General features: G+C 40.8%; 1 protein-coding gene across 3 annotated transcripts; it reads left to right on the top strand.

Moving 5' to 3' along the window:
- The first annotated feature begins 29 nt into the window (after positions 1–29).
- Positions 30–16,159, top strand: LOC138969017 (GTPase IMAP family member 7-like). Of its 3 annotated transcripts, none has more exons than XM_070341708.1 (8): positions 30–295; positions 882–1,002; positions 2,166–2,305; positions 9,449–9,544; positions 10,562–10,663; positions 11,390–11,916; positions 12,496–12,713; positions 13,446–14,012. In XM_070341708.1, exons 4-8 carry the CDS (start codon positions 9,478–9,480, stop codon positions 13,642–13,644), a joined length of 1,113 nt encoding a protein of 370 aa, XP_070197809.1. In that variant the 5' UTR covers positions 30–295; positions 882–1,002; positions 2,166–2,305; positions 9,449–9,477; the 3' UTR covers positions 13,645–14,012. The 3 variants fall into 3 exon arrangements, with proteins under 3 accessions (XP_070197809.1, XP_070197807.1, XP_070197810.1); XM_070341706.1 differs by having other exon boundaries at positions 36–295; positions 11,390–11,922; XM_070341709.1 differs by lacking the exons at positions 10,562–10,663; positions 11,390–11,916; positions 12,496–12,713; positions 13,446–14,012 and adding exons at positions 14,036–14,196; positions 14,682–16,159 and having other exon boundaries at positions 89–295.
- Positions 16,160–17,217: the final 1,058 nt, after the last annotated feature.

Below are 17,217 nucleotides of genomic sequence, written 5' to 3'. Positions count from 1 at the left end.
AAACAGCGTCTGCGCGACTGTCTATCACCAAGCGCTTTAGGCTGTTGAGCAATAGCAATCGATGTGTCCATAATTTTATATATATTGTAGTATTTCCATAGCGCTCATTTTACATGTCGCGAGAGCAGAGAGGAGAGGACCTTCATTTCCATGCTGGGACAAATACACATTATATATCGGTTCATTTCGTTCAGATTTGTTGATTTTTTGCTGTCTTAAAAACAGAAGTGTAACACCAGCTCTTCTGAGAGAATAATTTCAAAGGATAAAAACTTACTGAAAATGAATTGCCAAGGTAAGTAACCTAATGTAGTCACTATGTAGCGTAGTGTGTGTATGTGTGTGTGTGTGTGTGTGTGTGTGTGTGTGTGTGTGTGTGTGTGTGTGTGTGTGTGTGTGTGTGTTTGTGTGTGTGTTTGTGTGTGTGTGTGTTTATGTGTGTGTGTGTGTGTGTTTATGTGTGTGTGTGTTGTGTGTGTGTGTGTGTGTGTGTGTGTGTTTGTGTGTGTTTGTGTGTGTGTGTGTTTGTGTGTGTGAGTTTATGTATGTGTGTGTGTGTTCATGTGTGTGTGTGTGTTGTGTGTGTGTGTGTGTGTGTGTGTGTGTGTGTGTGTGTTTGTGTGTGTGTGCTTCCATTTGCAAGAAGGTTGTATTGGCTGTTTCTGTATAGAGCACCATAATCTGTTAATTTAATTCCGCAAATGATTCCAAAATCTTACCCCCATCCACCCACACCCTCCTTCTTCCCACACCCACTCAGAGGTGAAACCTTTTAAGAAAGCGACAGTTATGCTTACTGTAGTGTTGTTGGATACTTGTCTTTTAAGTTTAAAGTACTTGGTTCTTCTAATGTTTACATAGGCTTTGTGCTGGTGTTTCAGGGACCAAAGGTCTTTCCTGGCTCAATGATGTCCAATTTTGAGTCAAAGTGAACAACGCCCAAATGAATGCATCAAGATATAATGTGCCAACATCCTGTTCGCCCAGTTCTGCCGTGTTTTGGTTAGTTGTGTGTTTTTTTACATTTAGTCAAGTTTTGACTAAAATAATGTTTTAACATAGAGGTGGAATCGAGACGAGGGTCGTGGTGTGTGTGTGTGTGTGTGTAGATCAGTTCCGAGAAAACTTCTGGACCGATCTTCATGAAACTGTACACGAGAGTTTCTGGGTATGATATCCCCAGACTATTTTTTCTTTTTCCCGATAAATGTCTTCGATGACGTCATATCCGGCATTTAGTGAAACTTGGTTGAAATTTTGGTCAAGTAATCTTCGACGAAGCCCGGACTTTGGTATTGCATTTCAGCGTGGATGCTTACACATTAATTAATTAGTTGGCTCATTAAAGTTGTCATTAAAATGAAATTGTCGCGAACCGATTCAAAATTGATTGCATCGTATTCTTCATCAAATTCTGAATCTAAAAATATTACATATGTTATGCTTACTCTTAAAATGTGATCACAATTAACGAAAATATGTTAATTAGTGCTACGATTAAAATGTAAGAAATCGATCCAAAAATGGTGTCATCTTATTCTTTATCATTTCCTGATTCCAAAAACACATAGTTATAATGTTTTATTGAAAACAAGCTCAGAAAGTTAAAAAGAATACAGAAAAGCCGCAGGGATTGACGAAGCTGTATTGTCTCGGTTACAAAAAATGCAGTGCGTTCAGTTTTATTCTGTGATTTTAACAGCTTGACTAAATGTAGTAATTTCGCCTTACGCGACTTGTTTGTTTTGTTTTTAAAATTACGGGTATTCATGACCATCGGAATGCTGTTGGGACAAAACAATAAAAGAAAACAAACTTTAACCCATACCCGTGACACACATTTGAATGTAAATGTCTACTGTGTGAGGAATGGAGCTGGGCGTTGATGGGCGTCTTGAACGTACGTCAGCAGGTAACAGTTGATGTATGTCTGTTTGATGGAATAACATCTGGGGGAGGGACGTAATCGTTTTACATGTATTGATGACTAACGGTAATCTGAACATGCCAATACTGTACGCTCAGTAAAATTACAGCCAAAGGTACGGTCAATATCGTATGGCAAATATTTCGCAAATGCGCATAATGTATGATATAAAATACATTAATTAGCTTGCCACACCGTCAACTTGTCCAAACAAATACAACCAATTGTGCTTCTTTAGGTTCAAATCAATGGGATTCATCGGCCAACGTGTCATGTGCATCGCTGACAGACCCAAACGGATCAATTGCCCGATCAATTAGACCAACCCGTCGGATTTAATTGGTATCAACATTATGGCAGGCCCTCCTTTAGTCCCAGGTATGTTATTTTATTCTCTGTTTGTTTGTTTGTTGGTCTGTCTGTCTGTCTTTCTCTCTCTCTCTCTCTCTCTCTCTCTCTCTCTCTCTCTCTCTCTCTCTCTCTCTCTCTCTCTCTCTCTCTCTCTCTCTCTCTCTCTCTCTCTCTCTCTCTCTCTCTCTCTCTCTCTCTCTCTCTCTCTCTCTGCTTGTCTGCCTGTATGTCTGTCTGCCTCTCCCTTCCATTCTCTCAGTCATTTTCTTTCTCTCTCTATCTAATTCATTATCGCTCTCTCTCTCTCTCTCTCTCTCTCTCTCTCTCTCTCTGTCTCTCTGTCTCTCTCTCTCTCTCTCTCTATCTCATTATCTGTCTCTCTGTCTGTCTGTCTCTCTCTCTCTCTCCATTTATCACAAAGGAAGACAGCCAGGTGTTGCATTTAGTGGGTACTCAAGTTACAATTCACTAGGAAACCAAGCGTTCTAGCGTCTTCACGTGTTTAACTTGTGAACATGTATCTGTCTTGTTTATTTTCAAATGTTTGCTATGGTGCAGTTTATTTAAAAATCCACCCCATTCTGGGAAAATGTGAGCGTAGTCTCAAGCCTGTAGAACAAAATAAGATCGATTTTGCCTTGCTTGAAGATAGTTATTTTGCGTCGATCCGAGGAGATCATATCGTCATCATGCAGTTTCTTCTTTGTAGATTATGGCCGGAAGCCTCGCTTTGTTCAGGGTTAGGGTTCAGGGTTAGGATCCGGCTTCAGTAGGCTATAGATATTCATTGGGGTCTACTGAACACGTTTTGTCATCTTCGCCACGAAAAAAAATTCCCACTACTACTTATGCCCCTTTGTTTAAGGGTACCCCCTCGAACGCTAAATTCATCTGTGAAATCACAACAATTAAGGCACAGCTGCAATTTCCTCCACTACTGTCTTTACCTGGTTGTAAAATATGCATTTTTACGATTTTTGTAGCATTTCAAAGTGACACGTTCGCCTGCAATCACGACTCGCTTGACCCCTACCCAGTATAACACAGTTTATATAAAGGTAAAACAAGAAAACGATTAAATAACATGCACTACGTACAGCCAGTAAAATGTCCTCCACGAATCTGTCTTCCTTTTTTTTAGTACCTTATCTGGTTCATTTGTTACGACAATTTGAAAATGACGAAAAATCACTTGCAACAGTGGGCGCGAATGAGTTGCTTTTCTTTCGCCGGGTACTGTACAAAGAACTTTTACATGGGTGAAACTGATCAGAATTAAAAATAAGGAAAATGAGGCCGGGGTCCAGGGGCCGCCCAGGCCCGGATGCAGGGGCAACGCCCTGCTAGGGGGCCCAGGGGGGCGAAGCCCCCCGGAAGAAAACGAAAAATCAGGCTTTTAAAGGGTAAAAGTAGGCCTTTCCTGGTATCTCAAACACACACATTTGCACATTAAACAATGGTAACAAATGCCAAGCTGTAGTCCGATAATTCGTGCGCTCAGTGAAACAAAGACTCAGCGATGTCCGGTCACTGTGTTAGAGAAAATACGGATTGGATCGCCGGCGAAAAAAAAAGAAAAAAAAATGTTTTAAAGATTTTCAAAATAAGGAATTCCTTATTTGACCAATCTTATTTGGCAGATTTCCGCCCTGAGGCGAAAAAGTTTCACCCATGCTTTTAGTAATTACGCTTATTGCCTGATTTCACCTTATTACTGTGACCTCTGACGATCTAGTCATTACACGTAATGACTAGAGATTTTAGTCATTACACCTACTGTCTGTATAAAACAGTCATTACACGTAATGACTCAAATGTTCAGTCATTGAATGTAATTACTGATTTCACTTATTGACTGTAACATATATATATGTTACAGTACATTCTCAAAACCAGGACATTTGCGAAATCCCTGAACATTTCAGTAACTTTGTGAATTTCCTGTTTCACTCAGGACATACGAGCAAATCTTCTCTTCATTTCAGTGTGCACGACTTGTGAGGATATGACACACAGACAAATGCCAGGCAAGGTTGTTGTCTTCTCAGAAAATGATCTTTTGGAGGAGGCTGCACCTGAAACAGGAAAGAAGGGAAGAAAAAAGCTTAGGCGCAAAAAGGCAGACGAGTTTATATGCAATCTGAATGCGCTCATGAATGATGGTGGTGGGTGCATATGTCTTCACGTCAAAAACCCTTACTTGCTTGGGGTCTTTGACCAAAGTGTGAACCCAGCAATGATTGCGATCATTCCGGATGACACATTCTTTTGTGACAACTTTGAGCGCCACATACTTGATAAGGACCATGTGATTTTCAACGTGAAAATAAGACGTCGCCTTCTCAGTACAGTATCGTTCAATACAAAACTATCATATGACAAGGGCCTAGGAGACCCAACTCACAGGCAAATGAGGCTATTTTTCAAGCCTCAAACTGAAGATGATAGCGACGACGATGAAGAGTCAGAAGAAGCAGAAACACGATCAAGGAATTATAGTTTTTGCAAGGATAAGGAAGTGAAGATTAACATGTGTGATCCAAAAACAAACACACTCTGCAAGACAATTATCTTTCAGGAGAGCTCATGCATCCAAGCAAAAAGTATCCCCAATTCATTTGACTCTCTACGGGGAGAAGAAAGGTGCGAGAGTCTAGCAAAGCTGTTCTTTGACAGGAACACACTAAGTACGTTTCTGCCAAAGTACTTGTCAGCTTTTTCACAGCTAAAACATGGAGGAAGCATATTTCTTGGTGTCAGTGAACATAAAGACAAAACTGCAAGGTGGACCAGGGTGAACGAAAGGCAACGAGATGCCTTGTTAACGTTGAAAAAGAAAGAGTTCCATGTGTGGAACAATGATGGCGTTTATGTTGTTGCAAAAGAAAGCCCAATGATAGAAACTGACACAGGGGAGTTCCGATGCCAGGGTCTTTGCCTAACGTTGGAAGAGCAACATTTCTTTGAGAAATGCATTAAACGCATGACAAAGGAGGAAATGTGTTGGTGTCCTGACCAGTTTCCTGCAGGAAACCAACACGCTGTCGGAACTGAGTCGACGATGACAGATTTCCTTTCATTAGTTAAGGTCAAGTTCCACACAGTCAAAGACGTCTCAAGTCAAACTGTCCCTAACTTGGTTGTACCCGAAGTCAGCGTGGATGGCTCGTATGCTGGAGTGGCATTTTTTTACAATGAAGGTCCTGAGGCTTACCGCTTTTCCGCTGTCAACGAGAACGGCACTTCGGTTCTTGAGAGAATGCCAAAGGAACTCTGGTTTGAAATGATCAAGAAAAATACCGACAATTAAGATTATCCGACGAGATTATGTAACTACTGAAAAGACCAAAGGACATTCCTTCGCATCAACAATTTACATACTATGCCAAATTTGTACTAAAGCAATATAATTTGTCATGAGATTGTCTGTGGTTTATAAGTATGTTGCATATACCACACGGGGTGGCAGCAGGTTTCATTCAATGCTCAGAAGATTTGATGCTGATGTGTTTGTCTATCAAAACAAAATGTTTGATTGATTTTGTTATATGTTTGTGCTGTTAAGTTGGGGTTTTTTTTCGTGTGAATATTGGTAGATAACTGCTGTAAAATGTTAATAATCGGATTATATTGACGAATGTTTACTGCCGCGCATTAATATATAATTTGCGCAAGGTTGCGCACAATTGCGCAGTTAGGAATTCGGTAAGTTTAGGATGCCTGCATGATCAGAGTTACCTAAATTAAATGAATAACAAAGTAAGAGTTACCTCCCTTTGCTTCTAGACATTTCCTGAACTGTTTTGGTTATTTCTTTTGTTTCTTCGTTTCTTCTTCTCATAGGAGCAATAGAGAGTCTCCAATATCACTGGCATTATGTAGAGGTTACATGCCGAGTCTCAGTGATTATTAAAAATAATGGTCGAAGTTAGCGGATCATGAAAAATGCGAGCTTCAGCGAGCTTTTTCATGACCGCGAACTGAGACCATTATTTTTAATAATCACTGAGACGAGGTGTGTAACCTCTTTATTCCTCCTTTCTTCAGTTATTCAAAGAAAACAGGAGTTTTTGTGCGAAAGTTTGATCGAATCCGAATCACTCAACCAGTCAACCTGCGCAGGCGATCGATTAATGCGCGGTTGTATAGTTCCGTGCAAATCATTCCATTCTGTTAACACTTCTTGTCAGTTTCCCTGTTTTAGACTAAAATCAAGTACACAGATATGCTGTTATTCTGCTGTGGCGGTAAAGGCAGATATTGTGTGTTCTGTTTATGTTTTAGTATCGCTTAGGATAATGTTTTCGTCAAATGGGACTAGCAGACGAACTTTTGCACCCGTGTTCCAACGTTAATTACTGTATGAAGTTCAGTTTTCTGGGGAAAATAGTGTATGAAACCGCTTTATGTTGTTTAAATTGATGAGATGTGTGCATTTGGTTGCGTGTGATCTGTTTATAAAATGAAATATTGTTGAAAACTGACCGTCGGATTGCAGTCAGTGTTGTCGAAGAAACTGCGTTAAAAGAAGGGGAACTACTCTTGTCGGCTAGAGTATGAGTTACTTGCCTTGGGAATTTGCTTGTGATGAACGGTTTGTGCACGGCAGATCTAGATTCAGAAAACAACAACACTCATGGATTTTATATGGAGATTCATGTGTTCAGGCCTGTAGTTGTTAATTTAAATGCGGTATGTTTATATTGTTTGCTCCAGAGATGTATACTTCGTACGTATAGAGCGTTCGGTACTTTTCAGTCGCAAAAGTAGTACCAAAACAGAACAGCTTCTCAACCCATTGCACTATCGAGGATTCAGGCTGTTGCTGGCTCGTTATTTGTTTGGTTGCTGGGTCATTATCGAAAAATAACTAGCTCTACAAGTTTACAGAGGTAAAGAAGCAGAGGGGGGAATAAGTGCTTGCTACAGGTGAACAGTAGGCGCTGTATTGGTTTTGCATTATGTAGGTTGTATTCAGTAATGAGGAGTTTCATAATCTGAGAAAAAAACAATTAAAAAAGAAACTAAAACCCAGGTGACAACAAGTGTTTTGCTGGCTGATGTAGTTCGGGACAATGGTTCACGAGGGAAGGAGGGAGGCTGAAGGGTAATGGTTGATAGTTAGCTTTTAGAAAATAGTGTGTGACTGAACAAATGTTTCATATTTGTTTCCATTTGCACGGATCAATATATTAACACGTGTGGTCAACAAAATGACACAAGCAAGAATAAGAATAAGAATAAGAATACTTTATTATCTCATAGAGAAATTCAGGCGTGGTACATAACAATAATACAAACAAGACATTGGTTTTACATAAGACATATAGCACTATATAACAGGGCAGGTTATCAAAACACCTCCCACATACCTCTCTGGACATTCCTTGCATTGTGCTTACGCATTCAGACATGAACACATCCATGTCTCAATTACACATCGCACACATGGACATTCTTATACGCTCAACTTACCCATTCACACATGGACATTCGACTACGCTCCACTTACACATTCTTATACACTCCACTTACACATTCACACATGGGCATTCTTATATGCTCCACTTACACATTCTACATGGACATTCGACTACGCCCACTTACACATTCACACATGGACATCTTTAAAGCACTGCGCTTACATATTCTCGCACACCTACCCGTATAACGAACTATGGCTAAACATTATTGCAAAATATCATAGCATACAATATATCGCACAAAATATACGGACGTACATAAAACCAATACATACATGTACATTACTACTGATTGCACTGGCAGAAGAGGGACTGAGTCGGGTAGGTGGATGTGTTTACATGTTGCCAAGGGTGATGGATTTGGAGTTGAAGCTGTTTTGCAGCCTGAGTGTCCTAGCTTTGTGCGTGCGAAGTCTACGGCCAGAGGGAAGGAGTTCATAGAGGTGGGCAAGGACATGGGACCTATCTGAAGCTATCCGCCTACTCTTTCTCACCACACGCTTTTCATACAGGGACTCCACACTTGCTTGCTGCCTGCCAATCACCTTGCTACTGACATTCACCATTCGCACTAAGACATTCCTGTTCTTCACACTCAGACCTCCATACCAGGACACAAAACCAAAAGTGATGACAGACTCGATGAAAGAGCGGTAGAAAGTTTGAAGGATAGAAGGGTTCACATTCAACTTCCTAAGTTTCTGAAGGCAGTAGATGCGTGACTGACATTTTTTGTGTATGAGGGTAATGCGTAATGCGTACACAGCAAGAGGCTAAACATATTTGAAAATGTAGTCATTGGAGTTCCCGATTCGTTGCTGACACGGTTTCTGGCCCGCAATGATCGCTGCCCACGAGGTATGACGGAGGCCACGTGGGTTTGGCTTGAGGTCACGTGAGCTTAAGAAAGCACAAGTGGTTAGCTATCACTGCCAGTGATCGGCAAGCAATCGGCGGAGATTCGTTGCTCGGATGCACATCTTTTCGAAGAAAAGGGTATCATATCGAGCGCACACTGCATACCATAGACACAGAGACTGTAGAGTACTTTGATACACATCAGACCAAGTTGATCGTCACGGTGACCGGTTAATAAAGTCAGTCATTAGCGAGCTAGTTGCTCACACACACACACACACACACACACACACACACACACACACACACACACATACACACCTACACACACACACACACACACACACACACACACACGCACACACACACATACATGCATACATATATACTTACATACAGACACATGCATACGCACACACACACACACACACACACACACACACACACACACACACACACACACGCACGTACACACACACACACACACACACACACACACACACACACACACACACACACACACACACACACACACCATAACCTGTAGAGTGGCGCATTTCTAGCAAGAATTCATTGTTTTAATTGTTCGTTGTTCTTGCTTTTATAGTCAGACGCTTTCTGCATCAGGTATGTTGATGCCAGAGAGATGAATAAAAAAAATACATGTACGTACAAACTTAGTGTGTGTGTGTGTGTGTGTGTGTGTGTGTGTGTGTGTGTGTGTGTGTGTGTGTGTGTGTGTGTGTGTGTGTGTGTGTGTGTGTGTGTGTGTGTTATTCTAGAATGGTACGTATCCTGTCTAGTACCTTCAGATCTTACTGCTTTTCAGGGTAAAACAATTCACAAACAGAAAATGAGATGAGTTCACATGCTGTCATAACAGAACCCTGTGTCATACAAAAAGAAGCGGACAGCCTAACTGCGTGTATGTATTGTTTTTTTTTTTCTCTCTCTCTCTCTCTCTCTCTCTCTCTCTCTCCCTCTCTCTCTCTCTCTCTCTCCCTCTTTCTCGCTCTCCCTCTCTCTCCCTCTCTCTCCCTCTCTCTCTCTCCCTCTCTCATACGTCAGTTTCTACTTTTTGTGAACGTTAAGGCGGCGATGTGTTGAAGTCATTTTTTGTTATCCACATTGATTAAATGTTAACCAAGTCATATTTGACTCAGGCCGGACTACCGGATTGCATTTCAGTTTGGAAGCTTAAAAAACATTGAATGTTTTGCTCATTAAAGATGTCATTAAAAGCGATTTTTCCCTGACAGATTTAAAAAAGAATCCATTATATGTCTGATCTTCCAAAATTGTATGGATATGTCATGTTTACTCTGAAACACTGTTCCGAAATAAAGAAATTCGATGTATGCAATTTAGGTAGGCTACTGCGTTCGCATTCATCGCCGAGATGAACGCAACCCGTCTCAGTCTTCGGGTTTGGGCTAAGCCACGCCTTACGACATTTAGTCTCGGTGATGACAGCTTTAATTCTCAGTGTTGATGTTTTAACGTGTTTGACAGAGTGACTAAATGTTTTGATATCGCTTCATGCGACTTGTGTGTTGAGATAACAACTGATTACGGTTTAAAACACGACCCTTTAATCATGTTGACCAGAGATTCAAGACAGTCGGAAAAAAGGTTGTTTGTTTCGCGTCGTTGTTGTTGTTGTTGTTGTTGTTGTTGTGGTTGTTGTTGTTGTTGTTGTTGTTGTGGTTGTTGTTGTTGTGGTGGTGGTGTCGTCGTCGTCGTTGGCGGTGGTGCTGCTGCTGCTGCTGCTGTTGTTGTTGTTGTTAGTTGTTGTTGTTGTTGTTGTTGTTTTTGTTTTTGTTGTTGTTGTGGTTGTTCGGTTAGGGTAATTGTGTAAACGTGTTGGTGTTCATTGTGGCTTGGTGAAGACGCTAACGATAATGATCTTTAGAATTAATATTGTCATAATTGTGCTTCATAGACAACAGAGATGAACTTTCGGAAATTCATGTACACGGAGCACGTACAGTGTTCAATCGGAGGGTGTTTGGAAGAACGAAACATCACAAAAGCACTGGAAACGGTAAGTGTAAATTATATAACTAAAATGAATGCCCATCACATCGTAATGAAATACCTCGGGCGCATTGACCGAGTGTATAAGACATCGGCCTCGTATGCGGAAGGTCGCGGGTTCGAATCCCGGCCGCGCCTCGTGGGTAAACTAAAGGGTGGATAGTGTTCCGATCTCCCAGGTCAACGTATGTGCAGACCTGATAGTACCTCCATGTGTAAACGCAAGCACAAGACCAAGTGTGCACAAACAAGATTATGTAATCCATGTCAGAGTCCGATGGGTTATAGAAACACGAAAATACCCAGCATACTTCCCCCGAAAGCGGCGTATGGCTGCCAGAATGGTGGAGTAAAAACAGTCATACACATAAAATCCCACTCGTGCAAAACCAAAATGAGTGAACGGTGGAGTTTCAGCCCAGGAACAAAGAATACGAAGTAATGGAATGTATTGAAACATTATATTGTGTACGTCATGGGTTTTTTCTTCAGATGAATACGTTATTTACAATATTGTTTTATAATATACATTATAATCGTCGCGTAGCCTTATCTGTTCTTGGTTAAATTTCAACACATATGTTGCGATATGTTCAGCTGATAAAAGACACACGCCCAGAGGTAACTTGTAATGTTCCCCTCACGAATTTTGTCATGACAAATAATTGAGAAATGCATCAGTATGTCTTCTTGGAGAGAATTGATACTCACTTTTTTGGTATTACCATTCCAGATTTTGAATCACAACAAGAAGTAAAAGACAGAGTGGAGGCTGTTCTCGGCAGATGGGCGAATGGAAGGTCTGTCACATTGTGGATGTCAGAGCACCTGGCATTACATTTGGACTTACCTGTGCGAACCTACCCACAGGACTGCTGGCTCTTCCAAGTCCTCTGTTTAGGCGAAGGCCTTAAGCCTTTTATTCTGACTTTGTTTGCTGGTGCCTCGGTTGACAGAGAACCTAAGGTCGCATCGCTGAAACAGTTCTCCATGAGATGTGCGAGAATGCTTACATCGTCATTGCTAAACTTTTGTCATCGTCCATTTATTCTGTTGCCATGTACTTTACCATACGACACATTCACGGTTGAAGCGTTAGACGTGGAACTAAGTGCCCAGCTTGCTTACGCCAGAGATTTCTACGGAGGGCCCGCAGCGTTGCGAAAGTCCGCTTTTGATGATATGGCTTTCGCTGTGTCGCTAATTGCATCCGGAACAGTTGTACCAAGTCTTCTTTTCGAGCAAGACAAGCCAGGAAAGGTGCACGTAAGTTGTGATGTAGTTTTATACAAAACTGTACTCTCTCCCTCTCTGTTTTTCTCTCTGTTTCTCTCCTTATCTCTTTCTCTTTCTCTCACATCTCTTTTTCTCTCTGTCTCTCTCCCTACCTCCGCGTTATCTATTTGTATCTTCGACTCGCCTTCTCTTTCCCTTCTCTTTTCCTTCCTCTTACTCTTTCTCTCTCTCTTTCTCTATCTACCTCTCCCTCTGTCTGTCTGTATGTCCGATGGTCTGTCTGTCTGTCTGTCTGTCTGTCTGTCTGTCTCTCTCTCTCTCTCTCTCTCTCTCTCTCTCTCTCTCTCTCTCTCTCTCTCTCTCTCTCTCGTTTAATCTCTATACCCTCCCTACTTTGTTGTTTGGCTTTTATGAAGGAATCGAGACTTGGTAAAACGAAAGAGCACAGATAAGAGAAGACACACAATGTTAAACAGTCGATCAGAATAACATAACGTTACTGCTTCCAGTAAGTAATTGAGAGAAGCGAAATAGCGTAGCGCCTGACAGATGTATCTTAAATAAAATGAATAGATGATGTTTTAATTGACCGTTCTTTTGAAGGAGTGGATCCTGCGAACTGACCCAGACAATGAACACGTCTTTCATCATTTGATTGCGAAACTACTTTGCAAACAGTCAGGAAAACCTCTTAGCATCACTTACAATAGCCGCACAGAGGCCAAAGTCAAGATTGCATTGCTGGAAGCAGCCAAACGTCTCAGTCACTGCCAACGTATATGTGTCGTCACGGAGAACAAAGACATCCGAGTTTGTGTAGAGTAAGTTATACATCGTCATTGTCTTCTACCTCATTGTGTTTGTTTTGTGTTATTGGATATAAGTGTTTCTCTTGCTGCAATATTTGCATTAATGAACCAAATCATAAAATAAAGAAAAACACCCACAAACTTTTTCATTTTGACTTCAAGCTGTGTATGATTAAAAGGGTTAGTCATTTAAACATTTAAAACATGGTTTGGGTCAAAAACAAAAGTCTCATTCCCCCCCCCCTCTCTCTCTCACTCTCTCTCTCTCTCTCTCTCTCTCTCTCTCTCTCTCTCTCTCTCTCTCTCTCTCTCTCTCTCTCTCTCTCTTTTCCCGCTCGATATCCTTGCTCCTTGGATGAAATAAGATTGCACAATGCAAAGGGCACTTTCTGTTTACTGTTGTCATAGTAATTGGTGTGTGTTAGTTCTGCGTTTGTTGTTGATTTGCGTACAAGATTGCAATGACTCCGTTTCAGTTTAGTTGTATTTGCTTGTGTGTGTCAGCGTTGCGCTCTTTGTTAAAATGTGTGCAGTTTTCCAATGAAACCATCTCGTGTAAAACTGTTTTGTTTGTTTTCCGATTTGTCTTATTTGCTCAGTTCTGCCTGTTTTTGTTGTTGTTGTAATGTTATGTACTGTTTTGTTTCAGTTTTGTTTAATTTGCTTTTCTTTCTTGTGTTTTGTTTTGTTTTGTGGGTGTTTTAGTTATGTGTTTTTTTTAAGCAATTTTCATTTGAATTTCAGACGCCTTGCTGCTGAGGCAAAACGTGCTTACGGCCTCGATGCAGACTGGTTTCGATCGTGTTCTCCATGGGAAAGCATTCCACATGCAGACGCTGTCATTGCAGTTGATGTCTCAGAGTTTTACGATCCCCGCTTGATTTTTAGTCTATCGAACGAGTGTCGGGACACTACAAATAAAAAACGAGGTATAACTCAGTAGTAGCAGTTGAAGAATAAGTAGTTGTAGTGGTAAGTTGGTACATGTATCAGCAGCAGAAGTAGTGGTGTTATTGATGTTGGTGTTGGTTGTGGTGGTGGTAGTAGTAGTAGTTCGTGTAGAAATAATAGTAACAGCAGTTTATTGGTGGTGGTCATTGTTGCTGCTGGGAGTAATGGGGGTGGTAGTAGTGGTCATTCAATAACGCTTGCTGTTGTCGTTGCTATTATTCTCACTGTTATTTGTTGTTGTTTTGAACGCTCAGGGGTCGATGTGCTCTGCATATATGTCGTATCTGTATTTTTGTCAGTGGTATAGAATATTAAGTTCATAACATAATTTTTAAATTTATGGTCAGAATAACGACACACTCGACGTGTTCTTTGCGTTACAGAAACACTCTGTGTATTACTTGTTGGAAAGGCTGGAAGTGGAAAAAGTGCCACAGCCAATACTCTCATGGGAAGCAAAGTGTTTGAGAGCAGACCATCCTTCGCAAGGACGACTTGTACGTGTCAGTCTGCCCGTCGGACGCTTTTCGGTCGGATCGTGGAGGTAAGAAAGTGTTCAACTTCAATTGGGTGGGGTCATTGTTCTTCCTGTCTGCAGCGAGAAACATGCCCTTTTAAGTCGATCAAGGGCAAGGATTCCCCGGCGTATGAGGAATACTTTCCCCCGGGCTAGTGCCTCGATCCATACCCTTTTTGTCCTGATTTCTCGGAGACAGATGTAGTCAGGCATACTGCCAGAGGGTAGCGATTTTATTTTACATGATGATTGTATTTATTTATTGTTTGATTTACATGTGGCGAAACATTTCTTGGGAGGAAGAAGGATATCGCAAGTAATGGGAACGGGCTATTCGGCGGGGGGTTCTTAGTTTTCTTATTTGTTTGTTTCTTTGTTTCTTTTTTGTGTGGCTGTAAATTAAGGGTTCAGCTGGTTAGGCGGTTTGTTTGTAGGCTGATTTAATACATCCAAAAGGTGATTTCAAATATAAATCCTGGAAGTGAAAACAAATTATGTTTCCTGTTTTAAAGGTTGTCGACAGTCCAGGAATCATCAGCCTCGAGGAAGAGTTCGGCAACGAGTGCACTCACACTGACCATGACAACGACGACGAGGCTGCCAGGAGATTCGACGTTGTCTGCTATGTCCTCAATATGTGTCGATCAACCCGCGAAGAAATCAGAACTTTTGGTAGAGTGAAGAAACTGCTGGGAGAAGATGTTACGAGACACATGATGATCATCATCACTCACGCTGACAGCCTTCAGCAAAGAACTGACCCAGTTTCCGAGCTTCGTTTACCGCAGCATCTCCGAGAAGAGTTTGGAGAGGAGATGGTTCAGCGCCATGTCTTGTTTGATAATTCTCACAGAGAGAATACTGACCAGGTCGAGACATTTTTCACAGTCGCGCGTGAAGTGATCAAAGACAAAAAGCTGTATTTAAGCCCGACTAACATGAACATCGCGGAGCGCTGGGACTATGCTAGGCTAGAGGACTACAAGGAAGAGGAGAAACGACTGCAAAGATACACTGGTTAATGTTTTCTGTTCACGCCTTGAGACACACGAAGTGCACTGATATGTCATTTCTTCATTACATTTGTTTATATTTAGACGGACACATTTGCAAAAAGCACAACACAAAACAAAAAACATACACGATCTAAACTTTGCAAATAAAACTGTTGCATCCATGTATTGCACACATACGTGGTGCAGCTGGTAGGTGTCAATACCGCACGAAAAGGCACAAGGTACTGCACAAGGGACACAACCAAGACATTGCTTGCTATGACTCTGAATAGTAGAGTTGAGTCCAAAACATTCTTTCCCGTGTTATGTCACTCAAACATTCGTTATCCTTAAAAGCACCTAAGTTGAATTCCGAAACACATTTAGCAATTAAGAGGAACCTTACATAGATCAGAAAACAGGAAGACAAACTTTTGAGAAAAAAAACTCTCAGTAAAATATATGCCAGTACAGTTTTCGTCAGTTTTGACGTCGCAATTGCACTCGATTGCTGAGAATGGTTGATATTAAACAACATCGTGTACGTCATCGACACGGCGACCTACTATACACGTTTCAGCAAAGAGCCTCTGTATATATAATACTGCATGATTTGTGTTAACTATTGTAAGTTATTAATTCTCTCTTCATTTTATTTATATAAAATAAGAATGAAATATTATGAAACTAGGTGTTGAAGTTACCACTTGTTCGCCATTTTCTGTTATCTGAATGTGTATTGATTATCATTTTAGAACGTGTACATAAGCAGTCTGCTTAATTGTTAACGTTCTTAATGTTGTTATTGTTTGTTGTTGTATCAAAGAAAATAAATAAAACACGCTTAAAAGAAGTTATTAATTCCACAGCTTAAAATTGTGATCTAAGAAATACATTGCATTGATGTAATCTGTTGCAAGCAACCCATATATATCGTATGTCATAAATACGTGCTAACGTGTGGTTTGTGTGTATGTGTGTGTGTGTGGGGGGGGTGGACTGGGGGGAGGGGAGGGGGGTTGTAGCGTCCACGCGAGCGCGATGTCCGGAGTACTTCAGATTTTGTTAGTTTTATGTTTTTTCTTTCAGTTTCTATGTTTTCATAATTATGTTAACATGATGTTTGGTTAGTTGAAGGCCTACTCCACCTTGAGTAAACAAGTTCTCCCCACCAACATACCAACCAGTCGCGTAAGGCGAAATTACTACATTTAGTCAAGCTGTCGAAATCACAGAATGAAACTGAACGCGCTGCAATTTTTCACAGAGACAATACAGCTTCGTCATTCCCCGCGAGAAGGACATCGCTCACTGTTAACGTGCAAAACGAAATGAAATTGACAAGCCAGAATAGCGCGGTAGCGTATTGCGCTAAGCAGGAAAGCGCGCTTTTCTGTATTCTGTTTAACTTTCTGAGCTTGTTTTGAAGACACCATATCATATAATTATATATGTTTTTGGAATGAGGAATTATAAAGAATAAGATGAAATCATTGTTGGATCGATTTCGTAAATTGTAATCGTAGTACTAATTAATTAACCTATTTTCGTTAATTGTGATCACATTTTAAGAGTAAACATGACATAAGTATATATTTTCTAATTCAGAATTTGATGAAAAATACGATGCAATTAATTGTAAATCTGTTTGCGAAAAATCGACTTTAATGACAACTTTAATGAGCAAACTCATCAATTAATATTTAGGCTTCCAAGCTGAAATGCAATACCAAAGTCCGGCCTTCGTCGAAGACTGCTTGACCAAAATGTCAACAACATTGGTTGGAAAATGAGAGCGTGACAGTGCCGCCTCAACTTTCACAAAAAGCCGGATATGACGTCATCAAAGACATTTATCAAAAAAATTAATAAAACATCTGGGGATATTATACTCAGAAACTCTCATGTAAAGTTTCATGAAGATCGGTCCGGTAGTTATCTCTGAATCGCTGTACACATACACACACACATACATACATACACCACGACCCTCATCTCGATTCCCCCTCTATGTTAAAACATTTAGTCAAAACTTGACTAATTAATGTAAAAA

This window comes from Littorina saxatilis, linkage group LG6, assembly GCF_037325665.1.
Source record: "Littorina saxatilis isolate snail1 linkage group LG6, US_GU_Lsax_2.0, whole genome shotgun sequence".
Classification (NCBI taxonomy): domain Eukaryota; kingdom Metazoa; phylum Mollusca; class Gastropoda; order Littorinimorpha; family Littorinidae; genus Littorina; species Littorina saxatilis.
This window is presented reverse-complemented; position numbering and strand designations above follow the sequence as displayed.